This window comes from Strix uralensis, chromosome 6 (assembly GCF_047716275.1).
Source record: "Strix uralensis isolate ZFMK-TIS-50842 chromosome 6, bStrUra1, whole genome shotgun sequence".
NCBI lineage: Eukaryota > Metazoa > Chordata > Aves > Strigiformes > Strigidae > Strix > Strix uralensis.
Genome location: NC_133977.1, coordinates 8,150,250 through 8,164,562, shown reverse-complemented (window position 1 = coordinate 8,164,562; position 14,313 = coordinate 8,150,250). Strand labels below are relative to the sequence as shown.

At 35.3% G+C, this 14,313-nt stretch overlaps 1 protein-coding gene across 4 annotated transcripts in view; it reads left to right on the top strand.

Annotated features, from left to right (window-relative positions):
- NCKAP1 (NCK associated protein 1) overlaps window positions 1-14,313 on the top strand; it is a 61,260-nt gene that overhangs the window by 26,397 nt on the left and 20,550 nt on the right. For all 4 annotated transcript variants that reach the window (XM_074872650.1, XM_074872648.1, XM_074872647.1 and 1 more), the window contains 14 exons: window positions 606-743; window positions 1,465-1,513; window positions 1,997-2,153; window positions 2,751-2,807; window positions 3,333-3,429; window positions 3,653-3,759; window positions 4,872-5,004; window positions 6,509-6,590; window positions 7,044-7,102; window positions 7,896-8,041; window positions 8,518-8,650; window positions 10,393-10,512; window positions 10,810-10,949; window positions 12,137-12,268. In XM_074872650.1, coding sequence (XP_074728751.1) covers window positions 606-743; window positions 1,465-1,513; window positions 1,997-2,153; window positions 2,751-2,807; window positions 3,333-3,429; window positions 3,653-3,759; window positions 4,872-5,004; window positions 6,509-6,590; window positions 7,044-7,102; window positions 7,896-8,041; window positions 8,518-8,650; window positions 10,393-10,512; window positions 10,810-10,949; window positions 12,137-12,268 — 1,550 coding nt within the window. The remainder of the gene's footprint in view (window positions 1-605; window positions 744-1,464; window positions 1,514-1,996; window positions 2,154-2,750; window positions 2,808-3,332; window positions 3,430-3,652; window positions 3,760-4,871; window positions 5,005-6,508; window positions 6,591-7,043; window positions 7,103-7,895; window positions 8,042-8,517; window positions 8,651-10,392; window positions 10,513-10,809; window positions 10,950-12,136; window positions 12,269-14,313) is intronic.

The window sequence follows — 14,313 nt, the reverse complement described above, 5'->3', positions numbered from 1 at the left end:
CAAGCATCAGTATTGATCCAAAAGACAGGGAAAAGTCTTAGGACCACACTTACTCAGATAAGCTTATTCTGCTATCAAGATGCTCCTGTAAACAGTATCTACTCACAATAATTATAATTTGCTAGCGAAGAGGGAAGGACATACTAAATGAAATGACAGAGAAGGGAATAACACTAATTGGGTTGCTCGAATAAATAATGAACAACTTTCAGTTGTACATGACAGATTTGTTGTCCCCTGTTGATTTTTCTTTTTATGTCCTCTAATTCTGAACTCAGAATTTTATAACTCTAAAAAAAAAATAAATAAAATCAAGTCCTTGTGCTTCTCTTCATCCTTCCCTTATCCTGGAATAGTCTTATATGTGATATAAACAAGATGCAGTGAGTTTTTAATCTCAGAACTAGTTCAGTAAAATGTTTTCATTACTGTTAGTAGTAATGCTGAGAAAACAGCACGACTGACAAAATAGTACTTAGTTGTCTTGTGCTTGGAGTATGGCAGTGTCAGTACACAGTTCACAAAATGGGGTGAAGAACTTGACTATTTACCCAAGACTGAGCCTTTAGGACATCTTCAAACTAATAATTGGACTCCTTTTTTAGTCCCTTTCAGATGCTCTGATTTCACTCCAGATGGTCTATCCTCGAAGAAATCTTTCAGCTGACCAGTGGAGAAATGCACAACTACTGAGCCTCATCAGTGCCCCCAGTACAATGCTTAATCCTGCACAGTCTGACACAGTATGGCCTTTTAGTTTGCATTATATGATAAAGTTAAGCAAGGTTTTCCATAAAATAATGTGGGGGTGTTTTATTTTCTGTTTGATTACCTTTATGTGGCTTTTAATCAGAGAAGTAAATAGTCTGGTTGGGAAGCATGAATGCTTTAGTATGGGGGAAAAGTTTTCTCGCATTAATTAAAGCTTCTGTTGCATTAGCGCATGCCTTCATTTTCAGTATTTGATAATCAAAAGATGAAGGGAAGCAATGTTAACTTCTGCAGTGTAGAAGGAAGGAATCCTGTTTACTGTCTCAGATGTATGTGGGCCAACAGACTGAAAATCAGAACTGATACTTCCTTTAAAATTTTTACTGTTTGCATTTGCTGCCTCAGTTGTGATGAATGGTCATCTTTGTGAAAAAATTCAAGCTGTCAGGTTGTGATTGGTATACATCAAAAACCTTTTGTTCTTAAGTATTCTTAAATACGATGTTTGCTGAAATCTGTCACAATTTGTTCACTGTTTTGTTCAAGGTGTTGGACAGTATGGAAGCTCATTTAATGTTCAAACCCCCAGTTTCTGAAGGGATGAACCATTGCCCTGTTAGTAATCAGCAGCAGTCTTCCATGATTCATCAGCATTTAAGGCTTTATTTGTCCCTTTTTTCTGAAAAGTACTTCTCATTAAGTGTAATGTCTTTTATACAATCAGTTTGCCACAGATTACTGTTTTTTCAACAGATGCCATGTGAATACCTCTCTCTGGATGCAATGGAAAAATGGATCATTTGTGAGTAAAATATTCTGAAACAGCTCATGGTTGTATTAAAAAAATGAGTTAACATTTAAAAGACTACTTGCCTTTCTGTACTGTACAAAAGCTGTTGTATTCAAATTAGATTCTAGAGAACTTGATTAAATCTTATTTGTATGTGTCCTGCTTTTACATGCAGTGAAGTTAGAATTCAGCATATGCTGCTGGAATGGAGTTTGTTATCAGTTTATTCCAGACTGACTAAAAGTTGAGGGCTTTAGTAATTCTGATGAAAATAGCCAAGTAGTATCAACATTAAGTTACATGTTACAAAAACAGTACAAAAATACCTCCACTAGGACAGTGTGAGGTATTTTTTGTATGTAAAACAGTTATTCATTAAACAGTTTATTAATGAACTGTTTGAACTATTTAAGAGAAAATGTGTAATAATCTCACTGTTCTCTTACTGTCTTTGTGCATCTGGTTTGTGACATACATCAATGTGAACTTTTGAAGTTGGATTTATTTTGTGCCATGGAATCCTAAATAGTGATGCTACAGCTTTGAACCTTTGGAAACTTGCACTTCAAAGCAGCTCTTGCTTGGCCCTGTTTCGAGATGAAGTATTCCATATCCACAAAGCTGCAGAAGACTTATTTGTGAACATACGAGGGTAAGTTTTAGTTCTCTTTTTCTTCTTTCAGAACCTGTGTTAAAAACGTATAATTTCTTTGAAAATGTTACTTCTACTTCATGTGAGTTCTGCTTAAGGATAGTCAGTACACAAACATTTTTGCTTAGTATCTTGACTGTTTCATTAATGCATAACTTTCAGGAGCCTGATTTCATAACCATCGTACTTTTTTTATCTCAGTTCTGAAAAAGTCAGGTGAATCAGTATCTAAAATGGCAAAAGTGAAAATTAATGATTTCGCCCACAAATGTTAATCTAGTGAAATGATGTCATGAATGTAGAGTTTGCTTGATAAATTGCATCTGTCTGCCACTGTTTGTGCAATATATCTTACGAAAACTCAGAAACAAAGTTGAGACCTCTGCCAGTGAACACCAGGAGCACTTCAATAGAGAGTATTTTTGGTTTGGGTATCCAGTTTTGGCATTTAGCTCTGGTCAGGGAAGTAAGTCTTGTGTGATGTTTTTGCTGTATCCTGCTTGCTATGGCATTGCAGCTCCTCTCAGGTCCCACTCAGCTCTTCCTAAATTGTGCTGCTGATGCTTATTACTGTATTGGATTGTTTTTTGCTTGCAGCTACAACAAGCGTATTAATGACATCAGAGAGTGCAAAGAAGCTGCTGTTTCACATGCGTAAGTGTCTTACAGAGCTTTCCTGACAGATTTTAATGTTGGTTTTCTTGGCAAAGTTATAAAGAATGTTTGAACAGGATTTGTTGAATGCTGAATTAGTTGTCCATTTTCAAATGAGTTCATGTACTGATCAGTTTTTTAAATCTGGTTTTGCTTAATGCCATTATCGATGTAACTTCCCAAGTTTTAGATTATTTTTCAGATTATCAGGATGGAAGCATTTAGTTTATTCTGCAGTTTCTTTTTGTCTAATTACTTAATGTGAATGCCAATTAAATAGAAACATTTACTGGAGTCAAATGCTCATCACAGAGCAGGGGCAGAGAACTTCGGGTTTAAATTTAACCATACTTCAGGAATGTATGGTGGTGGGGATGCTAATTTTAGTTGAACTACATCCTTCGAAATACTGAACTTTTGAAGGTGGTATGATATCAGCTGCCTATGCTTGGGCTTAAATGTTTGGAAAAACCAAATGTTCTGTGGTTGGCACAGTGGATGATGTCTCGGTTTCTTTTGATGCAGCGGTTCAATGCATAGAGAGAGACGCAAGTTTTTACGTTCTGCACTGAAAGAACTGGCTACTGTCCTATCTGATCAGCCAGGCCTGTTGGGTCCCAAGGTAATTATGGTTCTTAGTTTGCATTTATGCGATCTTACAGTGGGTTTCTCAGAAATAGTATCACATTAGGCTTATTCGGGGAGAGAAAAACCCCATACTTTGAGAGAAAACCTACTTAGGTTTTAAGATTCTTTGGTTTTAGAGACTAGTTGCCTCTTAGTGTGCACAGGCTGTCCAACTGTTTTATGTATGTATAAGCTTGTGAACAATTTTTCTTTTTCAGGCACTTTTTGTATTTATGGCATTATCCTTTGCTCGTGATGAAATTATTTGGCTTCTTCGTCATGCAGATAATATGCCAAAGAAGAGTGCAGATGATTTCATAGATAAGTATGTTAATTTTTAGTGTGATACATTAAATATTTATGAGAGTTTCACAAGCAAAATGCATTTGAAGGCAAAGGAATCTCAGAAAAGGATGGCTGTAGGGAAGAGTTGAGACCGTTCAGAAAATATTTACTTGGGAATATTAAGCTTCCCATCAAAACAGAAAACTAGAAGTATTGTATTAGAAACTGAAGCACATCAGTGAAAATTAATTTTCTGCAGAAAATTTATTTATAAAATAAAAATATTTTATAAAAGATTTAAGCCTTTCCCTTTGAATAAGCAAAAATAAAGCTTTATCATGTGTCTTCAGTGTTACTGATTTTGTATTGAGCAAATCAGTGGTGCTGGGAAGCTTGATTTGTTGAATGTCTCATGTATTGTAGCAAAACTGTCTTTTAAGTCGGGTAAGATTTATTTATGTAATACAGCATTAGTGTCATAGACAGAAAGTAGAAATGAGATTATGGGATCCTATGAGTGTGGGTAGGCCGAAGGCCACTAGTTGTCTTTGAGTCATTCTCAAGATTGTTGAACACAAGATTGAACTGAAAGTCTGTGTATTGACTGCGAGAGTTTAAACAAGTGATAATCGCAAGGTCATTTCTAGAGGTGGAGTAGGGTAATACTGGATTTTCTTCACTGGATTTAGGTGCTAGGGAGGGTGAAGGTCCCAGAGTCTCTCTGAAACAACTTGTTGAAGTATTTAATAGTCCTCATGGTTTAAAAAAAATAGAGAAAAGCAGTTACTACAATAATATCTTTCAGATTTAACCAGTTTTTGAGAAAAAACGTTTTTTCAACTTTAACATTATAGAAGGGCTTCTTGTTAAAAAAAAATAAGCGAATAGTTGTACAAACCTTTGAGGATTACTGCGATGGTATCCTGCTAACTTACCTCCTGTTGAGTGGGTTTTACCTTGCAGAGAAAATTACCTATGTGAACTCATTTTACAATGTGAACAGATATTTTCATAGAGAAATTACCTGTTAATAGTAGTTTTAAAAGCAAGGTGTGGGGGGAAATTCCCTTGAGAAGCATTCCACTGATAAAAATTGGTTTTAATATTTTGAGTGTTTTGTATTTGTAAGCTTTTCCTTGTCTTCTTGCCTAGACACATAGCCGAGCTAATATTCTACATGGAGGAGCTCAGAGCACATGTGCGAAAATACGGGCCGGTGATGCAGAGATACTACGTACAGTATCTCTCTGGCTTTGATGCAGTGGTCTTAAATGAGCTTGTTCAGGTATGGCAAAACTCTAGTTTTGGATTCTCAAATGCAAACTTTAAAAAGGGCTTTTTGTCCAAAATGGCTTTATGAAATGTATCCTGGTTTGTAGATTTTGATGAACATTACAGTATAAGGCAAATTAACTTACTGTTTAATTTTGAGATTTAGAGTTGTACTTTTGGTTGCTATATTAATACTTAAATGTTACTAAGCAATGTTATGTTTAGAGACAATGAAACAGGTACTGCCACTGAAGGAGCGTTGTGGAAACTTCCTTATTTAGCCTGACAGAGAAATTAGAGCCTTGCTGAACTGTTGTGGTTTTATTCCCTAGAGACCACTAGATGGAGCCCAAATTTTGTGACTAGGTCAGCTACTCAAACTTGACAAGTTTGTACTGTAAGTTTTCTTGTGTTCAAAAATTAATTTCACACTTCAAGCATTACATCAGTTACCAGAAGGTGCAACTTACATATTCTACTGTTTATTTAAAAGAACTATTTAAGCAGTTTGAATACCAGTTTGTATCACTGTTTAAATTACTAAATGTAGCTGAATCCTTGGGTTTACTTTCAATACCAAAATAGCTGTATTTGGGGCTTTTTTGCTTATAACTCTATATACTTATTTGTTAACAGCTTTTTTTTTTAGAGTGACAGAATTAAATATTTTTGATACTTGTCATCAATTCCTGGAAAATTATTTCCTGGATTTAGGAGATTACTTCTAAATGTTGTACAAGTGGCACAAGTGTTCTGTATTTAAATAGGGTAATCCTTAGGATCAAACTGAAATGAGGAGAAGAATTGTCTTGAATTTTAGTTGTCATTAATAACAGGTGTCAAGCACAAGACTAGACAAATGATTGAGTGATAATTTGGATTTTTTCAGCCTTTACGTTAAAATGTTAGTCATAACTGGAATTATGAGAAACTTCTGTATTGTATTATTTAATAGAAATACGATCTTATCAGTTATTGAAACTGCTTTTTCATGAAGTGTTGCATTTTTAAAAATTTGAAAACTTGATAGCCCATCTTTCAGGTGGTATCAATCATTGAAGTCAATGTTAGTTAAAAACTGTTGAGAGAGGGTTTGTGGGAAGCAAAGAGATGCTGATGTGGTCTCTGTTATATCCTGCCATGGCCACATTTTATTTGCAGACAGATCAGGTGCTTCTAGAGGTCAGAAAATGTTTGGTGTCTGCTATATAACAGGAAAATATTTGGTGTCCATTTTGTAAATGTCTGCAGCCTGAAAATGCATGGGCACGTTTACTGACAGATTTTTCTGCTTTGAGCAGACGTTGGTTTGGAAGCAAGCTTTTCTAGGTATTTGTCATCAACCAATGAATTAAAAAGTGAAAGCTGTTATAACTCCATTTGAAATACTCCATTGATTAAGTTACCTTGTGTAAATTTTTGTTCATTTCAGAGTATAGCTGATAAATTGGGCATGGGTATTGACAATGTTTCATAAACCAAGTTCGAAATAATAATAGCAGCAATGTTTATTTTAGAATCTTTCAGTATGCCCAGAGGATGAATCAATCATCATGTCTTCTTTTGTAAACACAATGACTTCACTAAGTGTGAAACAAGGTAAGTTTAACTGAACTTGGGAAGACAGTAACAGAATGGCAGATTCCTCTGGAAAGCTTTATCGCTTTTTGTTTCATGCCAGCAGTAGAAGCAGATAAGTTGCATAAACTGAACTTGCTGCCTTGTTTCTCTTTCATTATGGTATCTGCTTCTTGTTGTGTGTCCCTTTTCCAGGGCAGTTCTATACAGATCGAGCTTTTGAAGGTTGCTATTGGGAAGTAATCCTACTACCTTTTAATTTAGAAAGCATATGACACATGTTTTCGTTTAGTTATTTTAATTCCCATTAGCGTAGCCGTGCTGGATTGAAATTCTTACGTAAAAAACATGAGGTTCAGTACCCAAGTAATTCTTGAGTACTTTGGGGTTTTGTAGAAGGTCTATTATATAGTATATCTGAATTTGTAGTTGTTTTCCTAAAGGTTTTATGTTCTGTGTTTTTCCCTGATACAGTTGAGGATGGAGAGGTATTTGACTTCAGAGGAATGAGATTAGATTGGTTTAGATTGCAGGTAAGACTTTGTAAATATGTGTGACACTTTACTAACTTAAAACCAAAATGTTTCATAAATTACTGCTCTTCTAGATTATTCTCACACTGCAAGTGGATGACAGGCTATCTGAGAATAACCTACTCTTAAACAAATACGTAAGCAGATAATTTGCTACATTTTGATGTAACTTTGCATTGCATACTTTTTCCAAATCATTCTTTGGGGTGTTTATAACAGTTCGGAAATAGAATGTGTTGAGGATGAGCAGTTTGGCAGCTGTGCACTGCATTGGAGTGTGATTCAGCCGCCCAGCCAAGGGAAGGTAGAGACTGTGCAGTGAGAAAATAATGCTCGGAGAGATCACTCCTGTGCACTGCGATAGCGGTATCTTCATTTCAATTAATAAAGGAGGGAGTACTGTTTAGACTGTAAATCAATTGTCTCAAGATTAGTCAGGCACATTATTTTTGTATTTTCAAAATACACATTCTTTTTCTTGCTTTGCAGAACTCGATTGTTGAAGTGGAGACTCACAAATGCACATTTGTTTTGTCAATACATTTTTTTTTTTCTACAGTTTATCTGTGAATTAGTGGTGTATTCAAATGACTTTTGGAGACTTGATCAAAAGGCAGTTTGCTTTTCTTAAGCTATAGTGGAAAGATAAAGTAGTCTATCCATGGTCTTTAAGTACACAGGTGTCCTGTGCATAGCATAATCAGTATTTAACATTTGTACTGGGCAATAGCAATGGAATTTGCAAAAAAGCAGCTGTGAATGTAACATAAATTTTTTTCTTGTGTCTTTCCAGGCCTACACCAGTGTTTCTAAAGCTTCACTTAGTCTTGCAGACCATAGAGAGCTAGGAAAAATGATGAACACAATCATTTTCCACACAAAAATGGTAGATTCTTTGGTGGAGATGTTGGTTGAAACCTCAGATCTTTCTATATTTTGGTATGTTACTAACCTGACTGTAGAAGCTTTTTGTTTGTCCTTGTAAGTGTAATTTTTAAATAGTAAACTTCATAAGAAGATAGGCCAGGGGGAGAATGAATTAGAATTTCTGGTTTCCATTGGAATTAGTTTGATAAAGGTATTTCTGAAGATCTGTCAGAGAGATTCTTCAAGCAGTCACATAATTGATCTGGGGTCATTTGCAGATTCTTCCTTAATACATTTTTGTAAAAGGTGCAAGTTTTTGTGATGCCTATGTGGCAAACGTCAGAATGAAAAATATGGTAACAGAGAGATGCAAATAAAATGCTGAAGAAGTGAATGCAGAACACAAACTTCTTTGAAAGCGTGGTGTAGTTTTTGGTATAAGTTATAACTAAAAATATGACATTAATAGCATGTTTGATTTGTGTGAAGTAAACTTCATTTGCGGCAAAACTATGTATATAATCCATTTAATGTCTCTTTCTTATCAGTTTTTATAGTCGTGCTTTTGAGAAGATGTTTCAGCAGTGTTTGGAGCTTCCCTCTCAATCAAGATACTCAATTGCATTCCCACTGCTTTGTACTCATTTTATGAGCTGTACCCATGAACTATGCCCAGAAGAGGTAATTTTAAAATATATTGTCTTCGTTATTTTCATCTCTTGTTTAAAGTAGAGAGGATTAGAGCTGAACAGTGCAAGAAGGTGTTCGTTATGGCAGTATAAGATTCAAGGGAGGAGAGTGGTAAAAAGGGACATAAAACAGGTAGATAACCTCCGTATGTGATTCTTCACCCATAGATCTCAAAATCTTTTTCTGAAGTGAGTAAGCATTGTTATCTTTGCTTTAGAGATTCAAATAAGGTACAAAGGTTAGATTACTCTTCTGGGATCATTCAGGCTTAGATGCTAATAAATCCCATATGCCTAATAAAACTTACAAGCAACAGTTTTTCTTTCAAATGGTTTATAAACTCATAGTTAGAAAAAGGAAATAGGGAGTTGGGAGTTCTGTATGACTTGTTATAAATAGTGTTTCCTCAATATGATTAAAAAAAATAATCCTAAGTGATATACAGTATAATGCAAGCATTTGTTTTGTTAAGAACTGGGTAATGCAATCCCTTTTTGGTTAGAATTAGAAATGAAAAAATGCAGAGTGTTGCTTAAAGAAGTGGACGCTTTGTGAAGGGCAGTAGTTTGATTCTGAGGAAATTCCTTCTATTTTTGTTGTAATGAAATAGATCCTTTAGTACATTTCCTGTATGTCCATTCACTTTGGAATTACTGTGGGGGTTAACTTGGCCAGTTTTGTGTAGTGCTCATGAAAGTGTGTTTTCATTCTTAACAGTGTTCGTCTGAACCAGTTGGATGAATAAAATCTATTGTACTATGCACGATGTGGGTTTTTCTTATTTAAACATTAAATCCTCTTCTGCTAAACTTCATCTCAATATATGTCTCTATCATTATTTTCCCTGTATACTTAGCTTTAAACAGCTGCAGACTCTATTTATACTAGACAACCACTAAAAAGTTTCCAGAAAAGCTTCCCTCCAGGACAAGAGATGTCTTTCAGAACCATTATAGTAACAGTAAGGAATCAGTAGCCAAAGTCCACTGTATGCTAGTTACTGTGAATTCAGCTGCAGCAAGCACATTTTGCCACAGCCAGCAGAACTTTAAATTCAATATCTGAATTGTGTGACATGGTAACTATTATCATTTTGGAAAAATAATCTTCATTGTACTGTGTAGAATGTGTGGTAGTGTGGCTGTTAGTAAGTAAACATTAGTGGTGAAAGAAGGATTTCAGTGAGACAGAGGCTATGCTTGTGCAGATCCAGTGACAAAGGAACTGAATTCAGAAATTAATGCAGGAGGGCTTCATTATTGACGTTTTCAGTGGTATGAAGGACACTGTGCTTTCCCTATAGCTTGAGTTGCATGCTCTCTTTCTCCTGGATTTAGTACTGGTACAAATTAATGCAGAGGAGATTGACAGAAACCTTGAGTATTGGACACATTAAAGTAGATTCGGTCCAAAATTAAACATGAAAATCTACTTTTAAAATCTATTTTGCCCCCTTTTACAGAAAATGTTTTACAAAATATAATAAGCAAAATATTTTTAATGATAGTGTGCCATGTCAATGACTTTCAAGATTTCATGATTGAAGTTGCTTTCAAAAAAAAAAAATAAATCTAGGAGCTGAGATTATTTGAGGACTAATTAATTTATTATTTCTCATACTCTAGTTACATAATCTAGTGAACTGTTATCTGCAGTACAGTGTGTCTTGTGTGAATATTGTAGGACTAAAGGGAAACTGAAAATCACACTTCCTTTTTTTTCTTCTTTAACAGCGACATCATATTGGAGATCGTAGTCTTTCCTTGTGTAACATGTTCTTGGATGAAATGGCTAAGCAAGCTCGAAATCTTATCACAGATATTTGCACAGAACAATGTACGCTGAGTGATCAGGTGAGTGTGGTTGTGTCTATTTTAATTCTCCTTAGAGATTTTTCTCTGTTCAACTTTCTGAATTTTTATGGTTCTATTTCCCGTTCACTTTTTTCTCTCTTTTGGGAAGTTTTCTGTTTATAAAATGGCAGGTGGTTTGAGGAAGACTTTAATGTTAGAATTGTGTAGTTAGTTGTCAAAGGCGGAATGTGTTACTTGTGTGATGAAGTCTCCACCTGGACCATAAGCTTATTTTGTATCATGGCTGCTACCAAGTTGGATTTTCATTTGGAGGGACTATTTCTTTTTGTTTACTAGTTGCTGCCAAAGCATTGTGCCAAAACCATCAGTCAAGCAGTGAACAAAAAGTCAAAAAAACAGACTGGGAAGAAAGGAGAACCTGAAAGAGAGAAACCAGGAGTAGAAAGCATGAGGAAAAACAGATTGGTTGTGACAAAGTAAGCCACCTCTTCTGTTCCTTTCACCTTGAATCCCAAGTCAAAACATATGTGATCTACATATTGAATGCTTCTTGCTTAGTTTATTTGAGTAAGTTTAATTGACTGTAAATACAACAACTTTGTAGTTTGTGAGCATATGATGCTTCTGTTACAGAGACTGAATTCGGTTATGCAGAGCAACAGAATGTGTATCTCCTTGAATTTATCCCCTCAGCTGTTTCCTTCCCTGAGCAGAAAGGATCCCTGTGCTGTAGCTAGGTTTCCTATATAGTCATATTAATGGTTGTGGAAGTGGGAGTCCATGGAGTGGATGGCATCTTCGATTCTGCCTTGCTTTATTAACTAGGTAAAGTACAGGCTGGACTGGAAGTTCTTGCTGCCAAAAGGCTGTTTGCTGCCTTCAGCTGCTGGGATGGAGTTGAGGCTCCAGTGCCTGTACCAACTGGGGAAGGTTTCCTTGTTAGTGGCTATAGAAGAATTGAAAACACCAGCAAATCAATAACAAAACCAAAAAACCCACCTGAAAGAGATAAGAGGAAAGATTAATAAATACAGTTTGGGGTGTAAGAGATGATAGGGAAGGAAAAGGTAGAAGATAATCAGAGGACAAGATGGTAGAGTGATAAAAGTATGAGGAGGAAGGAAGTTAAGAAAAGGAAACAATACATGTTTAGTGTTGTGGCTGGGAGTGCCTGAAAACACACTGCTGAAAGGGAAGTGGTTTTGCTACGCCTGCAACCACCAAACATCAGAGACCTGCAAAGATTAGAGAAGTTGAGGGAAAAGAACTTGCTTGTAGCTTAAGATTCACTCTCTCAATTTTTTAGGTTTTTAGTACGGGCTAGTAGCAAACATTACTTGTGTTGCTTAGTTCAGTTAGGAAAAAACACCTGAACAGACTGTTCTTTTCTAGGGGAAAAAATATGCATATACATAAAAATATATTTCTATTTCTCATCACTGTGTGTGATGCAGATCAGTATGCAGTTGTAGGATGTGTTCTTACCCAAAATACTGTTTTTAAAATAAGCTAGAAAAGTGTCTCAAAGCAGAAAAGGGTAATGAAAGGAAGAGTTAGAGCGGTACCTGCTCTTGAGGCGTTCTCCCATCCAATGTGTGCTTTCCATGATAATACATGTTACGCTAAATATTTTTTTTTTATTTCTTGTTGCCTGTTCTTAAAGCCTGGACAAACTGCACACTGCACTTTCTGAGCTCTGCTTCTCAATCAACTACGTACCAAACATGGTGGTCTGGGAACACACGTTTACCCCAAGAGAATATTTAACATCTCACCTGGAAATCCGCTTTACCAAGTAAGAAAGAAATGTAATATTAGAATTATTGATATATAGATAAGTCTTTACTGATTTGATGTTGAAAGTATTGTATACTTACTACATAAAACCAGTTTTTAAAGGTGGATCACGAAACTCACGAGTCAAATTCTGACTAAAATGAAAATTAAGTTATATGTGCAGGCATACACAATTGTTAGTTCCTGTTTTAGAAGAAAACATATTGAAATGCATATCGCCTTTTAACAGCCTGATCCTGCATTCCTAGTTCTCTGTATTTTGTGGGAGTTGGTGACACCTATTTTTAGGCATTGATAAAGACTGTCTTCCCACCATTCTTTTGCATAGTGTTGCAAGTTTCAAGTGTTTGAGTTTACTGGCTTGCTGAAAGGAAATCTAAAAATCAGAACTCAAAACCTGACAAAGGCAACTGAGAAGATACTTTAATTACCTTTTTTTTTTTTCTTAAGAAGTGTTGCCACTTGGTATTACTGTCTATTCTTACCTTGATCTTTCTGTCATTATTTACAGAAACAGGCAAATGGCAGCTTCTGGAGAGGACTTCATAGTAAAACAGCCAGCTATCCTAGTTGTATTTCATGACAGGGTTTACTAGTTATATAGTTCAAGCAGAGTATAAAGACTTCTAATAAAGTTTTAATCATCAAGACATAATATTAGGTCACTAGAGCGCTCCATCTTTTGAGTAAGACAGGATGGCATAAAAGTGAAGATAACTTCATGACTTTATAAGGAGTCAGCTGTTATCTTCAGATTTATGAACTTAGACCAGTGTTGGTCACTTGTGCTTATTTTTTTAATTTTGGGGGGTTTGGCTTGTGGATTGGGGCTGAAGCCACAGGCAGATGACTTTCAGAGACTGCTTTTCTTGTTCTTGCCTCATGAAAGAAATGAGACTTGTTAGACAAACAGCATAAATGTTGAATTTATAATTATTTTTCAGATACTTAAGTGGCATTTCTTCCACTTTAAATAAAGTGTTAGTGTTTCGGCGTTAGGAGTTTTTTGTGTACTGTTTTAACCTGCTTGGTTTCATGTATGACTGGACTATTATTATGCCACTTAATCTTGTAATAATACCAATTTTGAGTTGATTTTAAAGCAAAAAAGAGACTGCCTCAGAAGTAAACTTGTGAAAATAGACTTATTTACACATTTCCAAGCAACAACAAAAATGTTACTTAAGCTGATGTTTTCCTCCAGAATAATTTATCCCGTTCACCTCTGATGAAGGTAGTTATCTACCTATTTCTTTTTTGTTTCATTTTGTTGCTGTTCTGCCTTTGAAAAATACATACCACTCAAAAGCTTAGCTCTGAAAATCTGAATACTACAAGTATTCATTTACTAAGAAAACTTTGTTGGCTTTAAGGACCCCCTGACAGTTTGCTTGAGGGCCTGGTTTAAGTGAGATACTGAGTAAAGTCCGTGTCCGTTTATGTTAAAAGGGAGTATACAGTTCTTTGTGTGGTTATGATCTAGCTTGAAAGCTAGCCTGATGTATAGGACATCTATTATTAGAAACCTGGTTTTATTTATAGTGAGAATTTGAACAAATCAAAGTATGTCCTGCAGTTTGTTGACTTTTTGATTAAAGATAGAAATCACTGTGTCAGCTAAACGAAGATTTCTTTTTCATTGATAAGATTCTTATTTATTTACTTAACATATACTCAAATTTTTAAAATTGTGTATATAAATACAACTGAAGCTTACCTACCAAATGATATAAAAATATTTCCTTTTATCTGCTTGCACGATAATTGCTTTCAGCAGCTTTTTTTTCAATAACTTGAAAAGTCATTTAAAACAGTTAAAATCCAATTTTTTTTTAAAAAAAGTATGTTCTAGGAAACCTATGTATTGCAACCAAGATGAGATCTTTCAAGATAATGTTGAGTTTTTTTTAATACTGCATGAGCTGAGGCAGAAAGAAGAGAGATTAAACGGTGTGGCCTGTGTCTTACAAAATTTATGCACTCATACAGTAGGCATAGCTAATATCACAAGGTAATCAGATGTGCCTTTAAATACTTACACAA